Here is a 19,999-nt window from a genome sequence, read left to right as displayed (position 1 = left end):
TTTTCACCCGAACTGTTATATTGGAGCTCGGATGCAATGATGTACATAACTACATAACTATCTTTGTTTATAGACTAGTTTCGTAATCTATATTGCTTCGGTCAGGTACGAAACACTTGAAAAATGGAGGTTTTTCGAAACTGAAGAACCAAAAGCAGAATGTCTTGTTTTTTACAAAATTAACATCAATTTAACATGAATTACAGTCAGGTCATAATGTGTAGCTTCTTCTTTCTCCCTAATCATTCAAACAGCCTATTTTGGAATCCTTTGAACCAAGTTGCGACATGTAGAAATGTGTTCTCGTTCCACAGAGATGGAACTAGTCGTTTAACCCTTTATACGGCTGGGAAACTAGGCAATGAATCGACTCCGAATTCAGAGAACATAATCCTTACATGAGGAACAACACATACCTACTTTTGATAAAAAATAAGCTATTGAAACAGCTGAAAAAATTAGTGGCAATATAGTTGCCACTGCCCGTTAGCCCAAAAAAACCCAAAAACACTGTTTGCCACGGCCTTGTAAATTCGCTTCATCGCGCCTTTGGTTATGCAAAAATCAGTGCAGCGAAAAAAACACTGTTTTTATAGAGTTCCAAAGAAAAAATTACATAGAAAAGACTCCCAAATTAATATCGTTCATTTTTAGCAGCCCTTAAAAAATTGGAGTATTCCCAGATACCTGCAGAAGTCTTCGATTAACCAAAATATTGAAATATTAATCCAAGTTCAGCGAGAAACATATTTTTATGGGAGGCAATATAGTTGCCACGGTCCATTAACCCCAAAAACACTTCACTATATAGCAGTTATGCAAAAATCAAAACAATATTTCTAGTGCCGTGATACCGATTATTTCGGTATCGGTATTTCGGTTTCGGTATTTCGGATTCTTAACTGTACATATTCTTCACGAAATTCTGAATAACATAATATCAGAATTTGTGCCGAAGAAAAGAAGACGAAGATATTCAACCAGCAAATATCCTATTTGGTTTAACGTTCAAATAAGAAATCTAAAGAATAAAAAACAAAAAGCACATAAAAAATACAAAATAGACAAAAGTCATCAAAATTTGCTTGAATATCAAAATATTTCCCAAAAATTAAATTTTGCAATTAAAAGTGCACACGAAGAGTACAATAGAAAGGTCGAAACTGAAGTCAAATCATGCCCGAAGAAATTCTTTAATTACGTAAAGTCTAAGCTCAAAAGCAATAACTTCCCATCGCAGATGCATCTCGATGAGGATGTGAGGAATTCTTCGAACGAAATTTGTAATCTCTTTGCAAATTTCTTCCAGGAAGTATATACCACATTTTCCGAAGAAAATCGCGATCGGAACTACTTTTCATTTTTACCGGATTATCCAAATGACATATCGGTGAACTATCTTTCACAACAGGAAATATGCCATGCACTAAAAAAATTAGACGGAACAAAAGGACCAGGACCTGACGGAATAGCACCTATATTCCTAAAGAACCTGGCTGAGGAACTCACCCTTCCCTTACATTGCATTTTCAATATGTCACTACAAACTGGAATATTCCCAGAAAAATGGAAACAATCTTTTTTGGTACCTATCTTTAAATCAGGCGCTAAATCTGACGTACGTAATTATCGTGGAATTGCCATTATCTCTTGCATTCCTAAACTATTCGAAGCAATAGTCAACGAAAAAGTCTTCCAACAAGTAAAGAATAGAATTACGTGTATGCAACATGGCTTCTTCAAAGGCCGTTCAACTGCAACTAATCTGTTGGCTTTTGTGACTTTTATTTTGAATGCAATGGAAAATGGCAAACACGTAGAAACTCTTTACACTGACTTCAGTAAAGCGTTTGACCGCATCGACATTCCTTTACTACTCTTCAAATTGCAGAAAATAGGAATGAAACAAAGACTCCTAAACTGGCTCAATTCTTATCTAACAAACCGTGAACAAATTGTTCATTTTCAAAATTCTCTTTCAAATCCAGTAAAAGTCACATCGGGAGTCCCACAAGGCTCTCATCTTGGTCCTCTTCTTTTCATTCTGTACGTTAATGACATCTCCTTCGTTCTCAAGCGTATCAATGTACTTGTGTATGCCGACGACATGAAGCTTTTCGCGGAAATTGGAAATGAAAACGACATCGAAGCATTTCGAAACGAAATACATGTATTCCATACTTGGTGTGATAAAAATCTACTAACACTGAATGTGAAAAAGTGCAACTCTATAACATTTAGCAGAAAAAAACATGTACCAAATATTGTAATATGTCTTGGAAATCAAAATGTAGAAAAATGTGAAATAGTTAGAGATCTAGGCGTCGTCCTGGACTGTAAACTCACATTCATAGAACACTACAACTCTGTAATAAATAAGGCGAATAGTGTGTTAAGTTTTGTCAAACGCTTCTCACATAACTTCCAGGACCCATACACAATAAAGCTTTTATATATTACATATGTAAGGCCTATTCTGGAATACTGTAACATCGTTTGGAACCCGTATATGGTCGTACATGAAGAACGCATTGAGTCAGTCCAGAAACAGTTTCTTCTATTTGCACTTCGTAAACTCAACTGGACCTCATTTCCACTTCCTTCATATGAAGCACGTTGCATGCTCATAAACATCCAAACACTAAAAGAACGCCGTGAATTTGCAATGCTTTCTTTTGTTAATGACCTAATTTCGCAACGAGTACAGTCAGCTGAATTACTAGAAAAACTAAATTTCTATGTACCTGGGCGTCAACTAAGAACGCGAAATTTGTTTCTAACCAAAACATCCAGAACAAATTATGCAAATAACGCCCCTATCAATCGCATGATGCGTATATACAATCAGCACTGCGAAATAATTGACACAACAATGAATAAAAAACAGCTAAAAAGAAACATGTACCGCAAAAATAATATTTAACCTAAGAAAACATTGTAACATTAGTGTATAAGTGTGTAGTCTACATTTGTTTGACGAAATGAATAAAATAAATAAAATAAATAAATAAATTTCAGCGATTTACAAAATTTCTAGTGCAGCGAAAAAATCTGTTTTTTTATATAGAGTTTCAAAGGAAAAAATAAAAATTTAATATTTCATCAAATACACCATTTATTTTATTGAAAAAACTAGATGACCTTAAACAGTAGATCCTAAATAATACTTTAACAGTGAAAAACTTTTCAACTTGTTGCATTTTCAACGAATTTAAACTGAATTTTCTGCCGGTGCTCTAAAATCGTGGTTCAGATACATAAAAATGACTCCCAAATTAAAATCGTACGGTTTTAGCAGCCCAAAAAAATTGGAGTATTGACAGATACCTTCAGAAAATTTTGGCTAAGTAAAATATTCAAATAATAGTTCAACTGCAGCGAAAAGAATATTTTTTGTTCATGGCAATACAGTTGCCAGTACCCGTTAAAGGGTTGAATCATAGAGCAAGATATTAACTGCAACAGAATTTCTAGAGTAAACTTTTCTAGAGATCTTCCCAACACAACAAAACAGAAAATATCGAAATAAAGTCAAGAATCGCCTTAAATGCTGCAGCAATATGTTCATTTCAAATTCTCTAATAGAAATGAGGAATATAGGGGAACGAATGCCAAAACGCTGTTTCGGAGCAAAACGAGTTAAACAATAATGAAGCATATGAAAGCAAAGCAACCTATCGGAACGGAACCGAAATGATTAACATAAACCAAAGTGGCTTGACATTTACCACAGATGTGCTAGATTTTTTTCCATACACAAAATTATTTATATAGATGAAATAATCAGCAAAATCGCGATGTATTGTTTAGAACTTATAACAATTGAGAGCCGTTTCTTCGTCCGTATCGCTTAGAAAAATTGAACTCGACGAAGAAAGAATTAAAAAGAGATAAATACTGGGACTGTCCACATACCACTTGGGCCACTTTAGAGGAGAAGTCCATGCTTGTCCACGGTGGAGGCTGTCCACATACCACGTGGACACAAAAAACACGATTTTAGACTCCCCCTTCCCCCTCCGTGGACAAGCGTGGACATTGACCAGACCCCCCCCCCCCTCCCACTGTTGTCCACGTGGACATTCCTGAATATTTTTTTTATTAAAAATTACCAAGTAAACACCTCGATTGCACCTTTATTCCATTTCAAATTTATTTAATGTTAGATTTTATTTCTCAGAAGGGACTGTTTCAAATGACTTTTTCACTCACGTGAATAAGGAGTAAGGAGTTCAAGGATTTAGAGGCGAATGAACTGAAAAGTTTAAAGCCTCTTTAAAACAGGAGTTCAAGGAAGTATTGTTGAATCATTTGCTGCCGTTTTTGCATCGAAACCACCGTGTTATTTCAACAGAATAAAGCCTCATTTCATCAAAGTCGGAAGTCCTTTACATGGTTTATAGGACAGGGGCTTCGATTCTGGACTACCCTGCTTTTTTAACAGTTCCCACCCCAATCGATAACTTATGTAGATTGATCGCACGAAGAATAGGCAGTATGCGAGTTTTATTGAACTTAAACTACTTGTGCGTGAAGCGAGATTCAAATTTCCTTGGCCGAATACGTTGTTTGCATTGATTGGAAACTAAGGATGGCCTACGAATTATAAACTTGTTATAATTCGTGCGAAATTTGTTGTTGATTTTGTAAAGAAGTGACACGTAACATATTATTTATTTGAAATTGCTCAAATTGCAATTCCACGCGAAAATTTACATTTTTGGAAAAAGTAATGCAAGTGAAAAATTAAATTTTCGGGCTCCTGTGTCTGTTTTCAGCCACCAAACCTTTTTTACCGTGCAGAACTGTAGTCAAAACCAGGTCCTTATTTTGAGGGACTGTGTCGAAAGATGGCACACGAACGAGAGTTTTAGAATATATATATATATATTTTTGAATATGAAAACAGCATTTCAAAACACATTATTCAGTAGATACACATCTAAAGTTCAGAACGAATTGAAAATATCTTGTTTATCTTCTATTATCATACAAATTATGTATCATTATATAAATTACGTAGTGAAAATAATTCGGACCAGTATGGCACCCATGTCCAAATTGAATACGACCGCAAAGGGTTAATATGCAACTGTGTATCTATATAAAGATTATCATTATTTTGACATTTTTATACAATTTTGGTACATAATCATGATTTGCAACTAGAGTATGCATTTTGCATGATTTATTTTGAAATGAAGAAAATCCTCTGACACCAAAACTTGAGCAAAACGGTTCAAGGAGAATGATGACGGTCCACGACCAGAAGCTTCAGTCATACTGACTTTTGGAAAAAGATTGTTTGGACCGATTAGAGTAAGTTTGAGGTTAAAAAAACAAAAAGAAATGACAGTCTGAGCTATCTCGTCTACTCAAGCAACAGTTAAACACGGTGGAGAATCGTTTCTTGTGAGGGGTTGTTTTTCTTGGAATGTCGTCAAGATCGATGTAAAGAAGACTGCTGAGTCCTACGTCGATGTATTGGGGGAAAACTTAAAACCGTCACTCAGGAAAATGAATATAAAAGCTATATCTTCCAATAGGACAATGATCCCAAGCACACCTTGAAGGTGCGCTATTTTCAGTCCAAAGAGATTAAAATGCTTTACTGGACATCCCAGTCCCCAGACCCCAACCCCAAAGAGCATCTATGCACAATAGTGGATGAAAAAATCCAATGAGTTTGAGTTTTATGTAAATTTGAAAATGAATACAAACAATGGCTTGATTACATCTTTCCATTGTAAGAAATACGTTCATTTTCCACAAAAAAAAATCATGAAAAAGTATTTTGCGTAATGCTGTTTACTTTTTTTTTCTTTCCAACACTTTTCATAGGATATTTGGTAACTTATCGAGAAGCTCTTGGTCAACCTGATAAATCTTCACAAACTGTTTTATGATTAGTTCTCTGACATCAAATTGCTACATTATTTACTTCCGTAGCAATTTCATTTTAAGCATCTTCAAAAACCACGATTTCTACCATTGTGTTCACACTAACAAGTATTTGAAAAAAACATCAGGCAGCTCAAACTTTTTATTGTCAAACACACAGAACAAGCCTGATAGGAAAGTTTGAAAATTCTTGACAATGAAAAACAGATTTCGTTGATTTATAAATATAGATGTGATTGTTTTTTTTCTCAAATATTTATTTCACGTATCCACGAGGACATTGGCTATATCCCTACCCCCCTCACCGTGGACAATTGTGGTTTTTGTGGAACTCTTTCACTGAAATCTGTGTTTTGAAAGTAAGAAACATGAACTGAGTAGCTTTCATTGGCAGTAGATGACAGTAGCAGTAGATGATGAAGATACTGCCCAAGAATGTTAGTTAGTTGGTTAAGTTTCCCAATATCTTCTAAGACTACAAGGGGATGATCGGCAGATGAAATCACGCGTAACTTTTGAAAAGGACCTATCAACATTGATCGATACTCTTCATTGACTTTCTCTTCCGATAACCAAGGCCTTGCACACAGACTTCGCGCCAGTTTTGCCACATAGTTTGATAAACGAGATTTCCTTCTACACTGTTGATCTTCGAACACATCAGGAAATGCTTTTATCGATGAGTCATTAACGTAAGAGAATGTCGATGAAGAGGATCGATCAATGTAGATAGGTCCTTTTCAAAAGTTACGCGAGAAATCATCAATCACGTTGATGTGGTCGTTATATTGTAGCCGCGGATTTTTTTCATATTTCCCTCAACGTTTTTCAAATGAGCGTTAAACGACTATTCTACCCATGTTGGCATAGATGATGTAATCACCAACAACATTAGTCTTGGGAAAACGCATGTTTGTTGTTTTTGGCCTAAAACCACAACCATGTACATTTCCAATCAGATTATTTCATTGGAAATGTGCATGGTTATAGAGCATTGTCCTGGAAGATGGTAGAGTTTCGAGCGACATAGCAAGCGCTGCCATAACTATTTCTCAAATAGTGACGTCAGTCGTTGTGTTTATCTTTGACCATCTTGACCATCAACAAGAATGAACAGTCAGAAGTACAACGAAGTATTTCAGAATCATTTACTCCTGTTTTTACATTAAACACAATGTGATAATTGGGTAATTTGGCATCAATTCATAAAATCCGGTTTGATGAATAAGAGCTTCAAATTCTGGACTGGTCAGCTTGTTTAACAGATTAAAACCCTATCAAGAACTTATGAGGAGTGATCGTACGAATAGTAGATGCAGCTTACAAGCAGTATGAGTGATTTGAAGAGCTTAAATGAGCAGTATCCTCTTCGTAGAACGAGATACACACTACAACATGGCGCAACTTGGTCAAAACTACCCCGAATGAATTATCCGAACTGATTGAGAACTAAAGATGACCTACGGATTAGAAATTTATTGATGTGGGGCTACATCTAATCGGAGTATATGGGGGTGAAAACCTGAACACGGAACATACAGGGGAAAATGAAAGATTCTGAATGCATATAACTCATATTCATATAACTTTCAGTATTCGATTAATCGAGCGAATGTTTATTTCTTGTAATCAAAATGAACAGACATTTATAAAAAATACGTCACTCCGGTTATGTCCCCGACATTACCCACCCGTCTTTTTTAGCTCTAAATTTTATATTTCAAATTCTACATACAAACTGTCTTCGAAAGACTTTTAGAACATACTGATACAAACATTTTGCGATGCAGAACTTGTCAATATCTCAACTTCAAACAAGGTTATTATTAATTCTTCCATGAAATACGCTGGTCACCCCTCATCCTCGCCGCATGAGTTTTCCTTGGGTGAAAATGAACACAACAAAACAGACAGCTTAAACCGAACGACACGTTCTCGAGCGGGTTTTTATTTATGAAAATTGAAATAAATCGTTTCATATATCATTTTTAACACAACTGCTACCATATAAAATTTTACAATTACACTTGTGCTAAATTTTTCACAATACACGATCGGTCATTGATATGAAATTCCACGAGGCAACCAACATAAATTTCCAAATTTAAATTTTATTTGCTAGAACCAATCGTATCACTCACCCTACTTGCAATATAAAAATGCCCCCGACTATATTTGCAGTGCCGATTTCCCTCGGGCGCCTTGGTTTTGATGTTTCTGTTAGGGAACATATTTCGGTGGGAACAAAAGCTCCCCCTACTTTAATGTATTTGCAATGTCGATTTCCCCCAGGCAGCTTGGTTTTGATGTCTCTGTTAGGGAACCGCCGCATGTGTCGTCAATTTCGACCAATTAGAAGTGGATATTTCTGTTAGGAAAGGGGTTGAGATTTTTCAAATGTTCGATAGTTAGTTCCATGACATATACAGGTAAACTTCGAAATAACGTACATTTCACTTTCAAAATTGTACGTTATATCGAAGCATAATAAAGTACTCACAAACGTAGTCTATAATACATTATTGTATTGCTGTTTTAGTACAGTTAATGAATAACTTCAATCAGAAAACGAAGCCAGCCTTTCTCATGATGTTTCCCTTCGTACTGTTGATTAAAACTTGATTCATTTAGAATCCGGAATTACAAAACCAGCTGTATTTCGGGATTGATTGAAGGTACAAAACTTTTTTTAGCATCACAATACAGATAATTCATTGTTCTATCAGAAAAAAATATTGAAAAAAAAATTTCTTTACACTTTGGAAATGTGTACGTTATATCATTGTTTTATTCCACATAAAAGAAACAAGCATTCAGTTTTGTGAACCAAGAACACAGAAACAAACAATATTAGAAATGAGGGGCTTAGAATGAAAGGGGTGATTTGATCGATTTCTCTACATCGACTCTCTCTTCTGGTCATAACTTAGCTGCAAATACATTCCCAGTTGTATTTGACAATGTGGAAGATAGGTATCTCATCTATCGGATTCTATAGCGAACTTAAATTGGAACTTTTTTGCAGTTGAGTTATTAACTAAAGAAAAAGTTTATGAAGAGAAATCGATCATGTCACTTACACCCCTTGCATTCTAAGGTCCTCAAATATGAAAACTTGAAATTCCAGAACCTTTATCATCTGGAAACTATCTAAAAGGTCATTAGAAATTCTTCTCTTCAAAAAAAGACCCAAAAAACACGCTACAACTGTATGAAATGTAAAAAAATATGTTTGTCTGGAACATGCAGTTTGGGTATGTTCTGATTCTTACACTAATGAAATCTAAATCGATAAATACGTTTTTATGTTATATCATAGCTCTTTATACTTTCATGAATTATATTCAGTTGCTTACGTACAATTTATAACAGGAAAAAAGTCGAATTTCGTTATTTATGTTGGAGTATCAAATATTACTATGTTTTGAGGAGGCTGAATTAGATGACCATTGAACCTGAATGAAGATAAAGAAAACATATTTTCTGGAGATTTTTCATTCAATTCTTCAAATAAATACCAATAAAGCCAAAAAAATAAACAATAGCAATATTACAGCTTTCGGTCTGAGACACCGTGCGCGAGTATACGTGTTATGATTTTGCACGCGAGTACAGAAGTACAAATACATATAAGCTGTAGCAGTGCGTTCCTTCATAAGTTGCCGCATTAAGTGCGATTCACATGTGAATGTATGTGAATGCTTCCATAAGAATTGCATGGGAGAATAATTGACGTAATTGACGTTTATTCGGATATCTTCTGCGCGTGTTATGGATGCATTCAGTACTTTTTCAAACCCTGCTGTTATTGATTTCATCTATTTGGGGTTAATCTATATGTACGAAGTTTTTATAAAGTCATCTTTCGGAATACGGCGAGAACGTATCCAAGGTTCGACGTAATTGTAACTTGGCTTCACTTATGAATGAATGAATGAATTACGAATCAGAGAGCTGATTCTATCAGCTGTTCTGTAGAGAATCCTTTTTTCTATAACGAAGTATTGTTTGATGAAATATATCCACCAGCAAACAAATGACCGTCTGGCTAGTGAAATTGTAATAACGAAATCATTTGGTCTTTGTCAGTGACCCTTACTCTCGTATCGACTCTACAACCGAACGAAAAATTAACTGAAATTTGTACTTTAACTGTTGAGTTCTCGGTTGAGAACAAACCCCAAAGTTTGTAACAGTTGTGGATTAGACAAATAGACCATTTTAATTAAATGAAAATATTAAGGAATTCTAACCAATAAATCAACAAGTGTCAATAATATGTCGTTATAGTATGTATATTTTTTCATTATTCGTACATTTAATAAAGCGGCCTATAAACAAAAAAAAATCGAGAAGTGATTAAAAGCTAAAACATAGAAATTCGTAACATTTCTAATAATATCTGATGCCTTCATCTTCGGTCGATCGAACTCGCGGAGCGATTCTGTTCACTCCGTCTTCCACACGAACGGCTCCAACCGATCCTCCACATCCAACAGATTGTTCAGATACTCCATACTCTCAATGTTTTGGTTGAGAATGTCATTGCACCTGGTGAGCTGTTGGGATATGACCCGCACCTTAGAGAACGTTTCGGCGTACGATGTGTACAACTTTTGCTTCTGTATCAATTGCGCCAATGCACTGGAGATTTCTTGATCCACCTAAAAAAAAATGAGCGCTGTAGTGAGATCAACTAAGTTAAACACGCTGGTTTTATTCAGTAACATTTCGTGGTCATCATCCATATACAGTACCTCTTTGATTTTGTTGGTGATTTGCTGCTGCTCGGCGGCGACCTGTGTGGCACAAGTGTTGAAGTGGGTCTGCAGACGGCTGCACATGTTGATCATATGGGTTGGCTGCAGACGCTCGAGCACCTCGGGGTCACGATTCGCTGGCAGTGAGAGAGTACCCCGCATTACCGGCAGAAACATTGGGACACTCTGTTTGTGATATATGCGGGGGAGAGACGAATAGTGAGTGGTTTGTGTGCTGTGTGTCATTGTTGACATTACTTCGATCGTTGTAACTTCAATAGGTCATCGGTGGTTGGTTCGATAACACATTTCGTGTGTTATCAACATCGATTTTGTTTTTGATTATTCCAATGATAACATTCACTAGATTGAAGTTTGTAAACTTCTTTCATTCTTCGAGAGAAAGTAATGAGATGGATGCAAAATGCTGTTTATTTTCCAAAACAAACAAGTGTTAATGATTAGATTATTTAGCTATTTAATTTGATCTTTTCAAAATAAAAAATTATCCCATCATCCTACTTTCATCTCTCATTTTTCTGTTTGAGAGATAGCAAGAGATCGATTCCAATTCGGTCGCGAACACCCGATCCTTCCCGTGCAAAATGTAGGTCAAATCAGCAAAACAATTTTACCAACGTTTTACTCTCAATTCATATTTTTACCATAAATTTTTCACATCTTTGTTCAAAAAGATGTGTTCGTGTGAGTCGCCAATCCACGGACCAAAAAATGTGATTCAAATAAAAACAAATAAAATGACTCCATGAAACCAAAATGAAACCGATCTTATTTCATTATCCAAACACCTTATCATGAGGTAAGACATAAATACAAAATCTGGGTGATACTGTAAGAGATACCACACCGACTACCGCCATAAAGCAACGCGCCAAAATAGTGTGCCGCCATCAAAAGATTCGATTCAATTAATTCGTTTACTGTTTTTTTTTTGTTTTTGTTCCAACCCCTGCACCGCAATAAATAAAGTGGAACTTATAAACGAAACCAAATGTGTGAGACACACTCTGGCATTCGGCGGAGTGCAGCAGCACCCAGAGTTACGTCCACTCCCACACACGTAATGAGAGAGCGTATCCGCGCCATGCAATGCAATGGTTGTTTGTTGTTTGATACGAAACATTTCAAGCTAGATGATCGTTCGTCACCTTGAGGGCAACAACCACCTTTCGGTCCTTCGGTTAGCGTTATGTGCGATTCCCTGTCGCTACACTGTACGAATTTCTATGACATTTGCTCGATCGAACGAATGCAGATTAGATGAAAAAATAGATACTTGCCGAGGTGGGTATTATTCATGGTGTCAAACCCAACTTCATAACCAAAGTTTGCTTTACCCGACAGCCCATAGTGAGGCAAGGTCGTAAATCAGCCTACGTGAAGTATGGATACAGGTTGAAGGTGTACTAAGATGTACCCTTGAGGAACCATAGAATGGGTGAATGCTTTCTTACACCTAATCTCTGGAAAGTCATCCGAAATGCACAAGAAACTCTCATCACCCCTCTAAATGCAGCCGGAAGAAATGTATCGCGGAAATAAGTAAGCGTAAAGCAGTAAAAAGTTGTATGCTTTTTCTTACGATTTAGAGACCGAAAGTTCCATAATGAACCATTTTTTGTTTGTTTGCGATGGTTTGATAATTTCACTACAGCTTCGCAGTGGTTGCTTCCGATCTAAAGATGTGTTGATACACATATGATGCATCTGATGTGTTTTTTTTTCATACTGCGCTTTGGTTAGAAACTACGATTCATTGATGATGCTGCGAGGTCTGCGAGTCAACGCAAAACTGAACTGCTGAAATTCCAAGCAAACATATGGTTTACTAATTAAAATCAGACTATAAGAGCTTTCGAGAGTGACGAATAAAAATGGAACTAGTTTTCAATAACAATCGATATGTCGTTAAAATCGCATAATTAATGAGACTTTGTTCACAACAGAAACGATACCACTTCGTTCGATCCGCTTACTCGATGCTAATCAATTCAGTGTTCTGCATACTTATCGAAAGAAATAGAGAAGAAGTGTTGTAGTTTGAAATTCTTTTCCAAGAGAACTATTTTGGCAAAGCTGTCTTTCTTTCTTACAGTGGATTGGTTGTTTAAGTGATATAACCAATCACTTTAAAAAATATGTTGGATAGATGAGGCGTGGTACAAAAATGACGTAACGCTGAAAATTTGGATTTTGGACTTCATCCCTCCCTTATGGAACGCAATTCCTATCTCTAACCCACAGTAAGTAACGCTACTTCGACTCTCTATATATTAATCATGATGAATAACCAGTAAGTCTCATGTTACATAATTTAGCCTTGCGAATCAATCAAGCCTTGCGAATATCTAAGTAGTTTTTCTGTATCTCTTAGCAAAACTACATCTCGAACGCTCCCAGAAACATCATTCGTATTGAAATAATCCATAAATCAAATAATGCAGCACCTGACGTAGAACGGCAACAGAAAATCCGAAGTCCATTATATTGGTGGCAATCATGGCAATCGTAGTGGAACGAATTGTCACCCTCTATTTTTTCAACCGAAAAAGCTCTCACAGCTCTCACTACTGAAAAATTTCAATATGAATCGTTCACAGTGATTTAGGGGATACACTCGGCTAAAAATTTAGCAAACATTAGAACTTACTGTGCTATTTACAGAATTACAGCAGATTTTGTAAAACACTATAGAAAAGTGTTTTTGGCACAAATCGATGCACAAAATTTTGGTAACTTTGACGTTACATTAAGGGTGTCAAATCAAAAAACAGGTCACGTTTTTATGAAATAAAGTTTACGTTAATAACTATTTTTGCCGCGAACGGATTTTAACGGTTTGCTTACCTCGATTGGTAATTTTTCTAAGATTTGTTTGATATGCTATACATTACAGTCCCATAGTCTGTATATGGTTTAAATTGATGAAAATCGGAAGCATTCCAATTTCCCCATACATTTGTTCTGTCCATTTGTGTGCTTTCCCGAACAGAGCAATCAATAACGGGCAACCTATGCAGCCGCTAGAATAGAAATAACGAAGGGGGATAGCGAAAAGAGAATAATTGCGAAGTATAGTGATGTCTAAATTTTTCATTTATTCGATTATCGTTGGGACATTTTTCAATATTCGATTCATTCGAATAATTGTTTTTCAATATTCGATTAATCGAGCGAATATTTATTTCTTGTAATAATCACGTATCATCCTTCCTTAATTAATCGCGATTACAGTGGCAATTATTCGATGTATTCATATTTTGATTTTAAATTATTCGATACAAAATTACTCGATCATAATTTCAGATATTCGATTATTTGAATTAATCGAACGATTAACCGACGTCTCTAGCGAAGTAAACTCCACCCTTGCATAGTCTGCTTTGTTGACGGTTTTGACCGAGAGTCGGAAAACGATTTTTTTTAAACGGTCATTCTCGCGATGTTTCATTGTTACCTCTGCAACTGTGTACACCTATTAGACGCGTGTTTGATGCTTGTTGAATCGCGATGCACAGAAGGTGCCTCTCGTTAAATATTCAGTGTAATGCGTGCATTGATATAAAGAAACAAATTGTGACATATGACCAATTAGTGTATAGTTCTCGCAAACGCAAGAAAGAATCGTTGCTTCTCGAAATGATTCTACAAAACCACGCAAGCCATCAAACCTTTTCAGGGTCCCCAGATCTTTTTACTAAAGCGTTATTTATGAAATTTCGACGTATTCGCAAATAATATCCGAAATGATAAACCAACAAAAATTAAAAAAAAAAGATTGCGTAGTCCTACGCCCTAAGCGGTCGTGTCTCGGATACAACCCCTCGATTTTTTTTTTTTCATCAAAGTAATAAATTATCTTTATACAAAATTCATTGTAGTTTTCAAAACTTTACGGGGCGATCATTATTTATTGAGGATTAAACGAAAACTGGTTGATATTTTTTCCACACATCAAGATAAAGATCTGTTCGTAAATTATTCCAAAATGTGAAATTTTAAGCCTCGAAAAGATGTACGTTCCATCTTTATGCGTTGCCGCCGTCGTCTGGTTGCTAACTGGATAACCTCCAAAATTATGATGATGTGTTATGACAGAAGCTAAGCAGACGGTTCAGATTGTGCAGGAAATGAACTCTCCCGTCCCCGAGTGCGAAATCTTCACTCGACGCTACTGATTCGAAATAAAGGACTAAGGAGAATTCCCTTCCCCGAAGACGTTGAACGCGTCTGAAAGCTCGTGGTTCAGAAAGACCTGGGAAGTCCTGTCCCGTAAATAGTTACCGATGATCTGAACGAGGAAGATCGGGAACTTGAAAAGGTGTAGCTTAAACACAAAACCATTGTGACCATTTTGACGTCCAACAATGACATGGCAGATGTTTTGGACATGGACGATCTGACTGGAGGAACGAGTCGCAGTTTGTTTTTAAGAATCTAAGCGGATTGGAAGCAGTTCAATATTTGGACGGTATAACTTTCTTGGATTCCTTTGGATGAAAGAATAGAAATCTCGATTTGCTTACGAATATTACCGTCAATTGATGCCCAGTGATGAAAGCGAGCTCTATACTTACGTGAACGCAAGCTAAAATGTAGAACTCGCTCAAATTCATCGTATGAAATGCTTACCGGGCTTACCTGTGTGTCAATGTGATTGTTTATGTCGATGTTAAGTAATCCACTCGGATCATCCACGTGTATGTCTGAGTCTGACGTGTTAAAATTATCAATTAATAAATCATGTTGGCGTTTCTGATGACGCGTCAACACTGCAACGGTTTTAGATTGATCCGGTTGCAGTCTTGATAAAAAATCGGCTACAATGTTTTCTCTACCTTGTTTTTACCTGAGGTCTTTTTCAAATTCCAAAGTGATACTATTGGCCTGTGATCTGTATATACTATGAATGTCTGGTTATAAATATAATGTTTAAAACGATTCACGGCCCAAATAAACGCTAGTAATGCCTTGTAGCATACTTCAATTGCATAATATCTAATTTCAGCCCCTACTAATCCTCTAAAGGATGAACACGAAATTATTGCGACACCGAAAATGTCATGCCAATTTTCTTATAATGTTTAGGATCAAACCAAAATTTTAGGGTAGTTTTATACATATATTTACTTCAAAAATCAAAATAAAAGTTAATCGATGGAGCCTTGAGTGTAAAATTGAACGCATTTTCGCTTGATGCCCTCCATCAAAGTCTTTACAGTGTCATCCGGTACCAGTTTCTCAGTTTTTATTTCCATTTTCTTAACATGTCCTTCTCGTCTTTGACTGTCTTTCTGCTCTTCCGAAGATCCCGCTTCATTATTGCCCAGTACTGCTCCACCGGGCGCAGCTCCGGACAGTTTGGCGGGTTCGTGTCCTTTGGAACAAAATGAACAGAATTGGCCTCATACCACTCCAGGACACTTTTAAAATAGTGGCATGATTCCAAATCTGGCCAAAGTAGCGGAGCTTCGTCGTGCTGCTGCAAGAACGGCAAAAGGCGCTAATTCAATTCTCGAATCATGCCACTTTTAGAATAGTGGCATGATTCCAAATCTGGCCAAAGTAGCGGAGCTTCGTCGTGCTGCTGCAAGAACGGCAAAAGGCGCTTCTCGAGGCACTCAGATTTGTAGATCTCGCCATTTACTGTGCCCTTTGTCACGAAAGGCTCATTCCTCAGTCCGCAAGAGCAGATGGCCTGCCAAACGAAATATTTGGAGGCGAACTTCGACATTTTCTTCTTCTTAAATTTGTCGTCCACATCGAACTTGCTCTTGTCGGTGAAAAACTCCAACCCCGGAATTTGCTTAAAATCGGCTTTTATATAAGTTTCGTCGTCCATCACACAGTAGCCATATTTTGTCAGCATCTTCTCGTAGAGCTTCCGTGACCGAGTTTTAGCCGTCGATTGTTGCCGCTCATCGCGGTTTGGGAAGTTCTGTACCTTGTATGTATGTAGTCCAGCTCTCTGCTTTGCATTCTATTCTGGACGTAGCTCTGACACATGCCGATCTTTTTAGCCAAATCACGGCTTGAGATTGGGATTTGCTTTAATCATCCGCTACACCTTTCCCTCCGTCTTTTTGTTCTCCGGTCCCAGTTTTCTTTCGGCTCCTTTGCCGTGGTCCAACGTCAACCGCTCCTGGAACCGCTTCAACACTCTGAAGACGGTTGAATGGTGAATGTTCAACATTGCTCCCAACTGTCCGGTGCGACATGTCAGGAAATTCTAGGTGTTTGGAAAAAAATTGTTTTCTCGACTCGCGTTGGTTCACCTTCATTTTCGTTAAATCGAAAAACACGACTTCGAGATTGACAGCATGTAGACAATACACATCAATGAGAAAGTGTGCAAAATTTGGTTGATTTTTACCCAATGGTAAAAAAGTAATGCCCTGTTGGATGTGTCGCAATAATTTCGTGTTCGCCCTTTACTAGCATAGGCTGTTGGTCGATTCATTGTCTTTTCGTTGGACAGGACCGCTCCAATTGCGTAGTTACTTGCATCCGTTGTGATTACAAATGTATCATTATAATTTGGTCTTATGAAAAAGTATCCGAAGTAAAAAAATCATATGATGATACAGTCCCAGTTCATAACTTTCGATTTCCAATTGATAGAGCTGAATTCTGTGAATTCTTCACTCAGAGTAATGCATGAAAAATGATCAATATGATGCTTCCATGAGTTACGTGTCTAACGACACTAATCTCTTGCCCAAGGAGACTAATCCATCTTTGCATTGGAATTCATCTCTGAATAGTCACCTATCTCGAAATTCCACATCAACCACCAGATCGACCTTTCTCATGTTCAACACAGTTCGTTGGAGAAAGAGAAGCATGGTATTTGTATGGATTCTTCTTAAATTATTTATCCCAATTTAAAAACTCATAATTATGTATACAATTTAGTTATTCCCGTTACGGTAGCACCCGTGGCTTTGAAGCGTAACGGTATATTTAAGGAGTGAAATGAAGCCACGAAAGCAATGTCTAACCTTTTGTCAGTGGCAATTAATTAATTCAGAACAAAACTTAAAAATCCACACGCAGCCAACTAGCAACAATCCTCCGCGCACTAGGTGAGTTGCTCCCGCGTATCACCCACATTAACGGCGTGATTATTAGTTTTCATATATAGGTTTAATCGATCAGGCATCGTTGATTCACTACGCCACATGATTCAACCGAGGGGAGTGGGGATGTGGCAGCGGTACAAGCGGACCCAGATGGAGCAAAAAAACTTCACAACGAGCGACGAACCGCAACCACGAAACAACAACCACCCGCGCGCTTGCGCTCGATCAACGGTGTGAGCCCCATCGTCACAATAGGTAGGGTAGAACAAGCAGCTCTGAGCTCCCCCCCCCCAAGAAACGACTACGCGACTGTTTCACATTTGCATGGATAATAATTCCAGTTTCGATGGTTCTCAACACAGGAATGGCTGCGAGATTGGTCTGTCCCGTAGAAGCAGAAGTAGTAGTGACGGGGAAAGCGAAAGCTGCGGCTCTGCGAGCATTGTGGCTGTAAGTGGTCAGACAGCAGATGCGCTGCCAGATGGAATGTTTTCACTAAATTTTTCAAGGTTGTTAACTATCGTTTATCATTTCGACTCTTTCTACAAGGGAAAAACGATGCAAACTTATCGCTTATGTATTGTGAACAATTTCAAAAAAATATCGTATTATACACGGTAGTTACATCCGAGGATTTTTATTTTCGGACAATCTTCTACAAAAGTTAAACATTTTCAACGCTTTTCAAGCATTTCGTTCAACGAACGAAAGAAATACATTTCTCTAACCTGGAATACATATGCTCTCATTGCTGGAAAGTTTACCGTTTTATCACTGAAGTTGTAATGGTTTTATCGTTTTTACTTTAATCCACCCACTTCAAACACCATAAATGGATAATTATAATTTGTCACATCACACTCGTCAGTCCTAGCTTCGGCTGGACATATACTAAAATCGGAACGATACAGGGAAGGGGGTCTTCGTAGCCACTTGGTTACGCGTTCGCTTACTAAGCGATCAATCGTGAGTTCAAAATCAGGGCCCTCAATTGACCATCTTTGTGTTGTTATAGAATAATTACGTCCACGCAGCCATCATCAGCTATGGAAATCGATCCACGGTGGAACAAAGATCGATTCATCCATACAACTGCTCTGCTCTGCAAGAAACATCGGGCTACTGTTCTATAAATAACCCAACAATGATCAATATCAACTGTCTCCGCTGTCCGGTCTGCTGAACAATGGAAGAACAGATAGAATACCCTTACGCCGAAATGGCTACTAGAGTGTAATTTACCATAATGTAATGGAACAGAAATCCTAACGCCTAAATGGCTACTACTTCTACTGTGTAATTTACACATTAATAAAATAAGTCGTTGATATTAAAATTTTACTGAAAGCATCGTCCATCACTAACCACTACTGTCTCCCATCTTTCTGGCAGAACTCGAACACTGTCGTGTTCAAACATCGAGCATTCCCATGAGATATTCATTACGACAGAGAACTTTTTGATACTGCGTGGGTTACAAAGAATCACATTCCAGCAAAACAATGCTACATTCATATCAGCAAGGAAACTAAGCAATGGATTAAAGACCAAAAACTTATTTTTTTGGACTGGCCGGCTCGCTCTCCAGACTTGAATCCTGTTGAAAATCTTAGGAGGAGATCCTTGTTCGCAGAATCTACACTGAGGGAAAGCGGTACACCACGATTAAAAAGCTCAATGTTGCAATTTCGGGACAATGGAAAAATATCGAGAAATCGATATATCAAGAATTTGGTAAATAGTATTCCAACACGAATTTTTATGGTTATTAGTCTAAATGGCAAGGTTACCAATTATTGACATGTAAATCAGCCGATCGTTTTGAATTTTTCATTGATAATACTTATGAATTTAGACGTGGTCTTATAGAAACTGGACAAAAGCTGAAATTATCATAAATAAGCACAAAAAATGAGCAAACAACTCTTTTATACGAAATTGACGTTAAATATGCTTTGTTCTAAGCATTCAACAATGTATGAATGTATCTTGTTGAAATTCTAACTGATTGTGTTGCAACGAAATAGAATCAGGGTGGTCTTATAGAAGTTGGACATAATGAACGTACAAAATGCAGAAGGCTCCAAATCGTGACGAACGGTGCGAAAGTCACAGGCCCGGAAACCATACACCCAGGTGCTGACGAAACCTCATTGTCTCATTATGGATGATGAGGCTTACGTCAAGGTGAACTTCCGGCAGCTTCCGGGGCTACCGTTCCTCACCGCCCAACAT

At 37.3% G+C, this 19,999-nt stretch overlaps 1 protein-coding gene across 2 annotated transcripts in view; it reads right to left on the bottom strand.

Moving 5' to 3' along the window:
* Positions 1 to 10,175: 10,175 nt before the first annotated feature.
* LOC129763319 (BLOC-1-related complex subunit 5) overlaps positions 10,176 to 19,999 on the bottom strand; it is a 44,140-nt gene continuing 34,316 nt past the window's right edge. For both annotated transcript variants that reach the window (XM_055762260.1, XM_055762261.1), the window contains 2 exons: positions 10,659 to 10,847; positions 10,176 to 10,565 (listed from right to left, as the gene is read on the bottom strand). In XM_055762260.1, the coding sequence (XP_055618235.1) occupies positions 10,350 to 10,565; positions 10,659 to 10,847 (405 nt within the window). In that variant the 3' untranslated portion in view covers positions 10,176 to 10,349. The remainder of the gene's footprint in view (positions 10,566 to 10,658; positions 10,848 to 19,999) is intronic.

Source organism: Toxorhynchites rutilus, chromosome 1 (assembly GCF_029784135.1).
Source record: "Toxorhynchites rutilus septentrionalis strain SRP chromosome 1, ASM2978413v1, whole genome shotgun sequence".
Classification (NCBI taxonomy): Eukaryota; Metazoa; Arthropoda; class Insecta; order Diptera; family Culicidae; genus Toxorhynchites; species Toxorhynchites rutilus.
The sequence above is the reverse complement of the archived record's forward strand: the minus strand, read 5'-3'. Positions and strand labels throughout refer to the sequence as shown.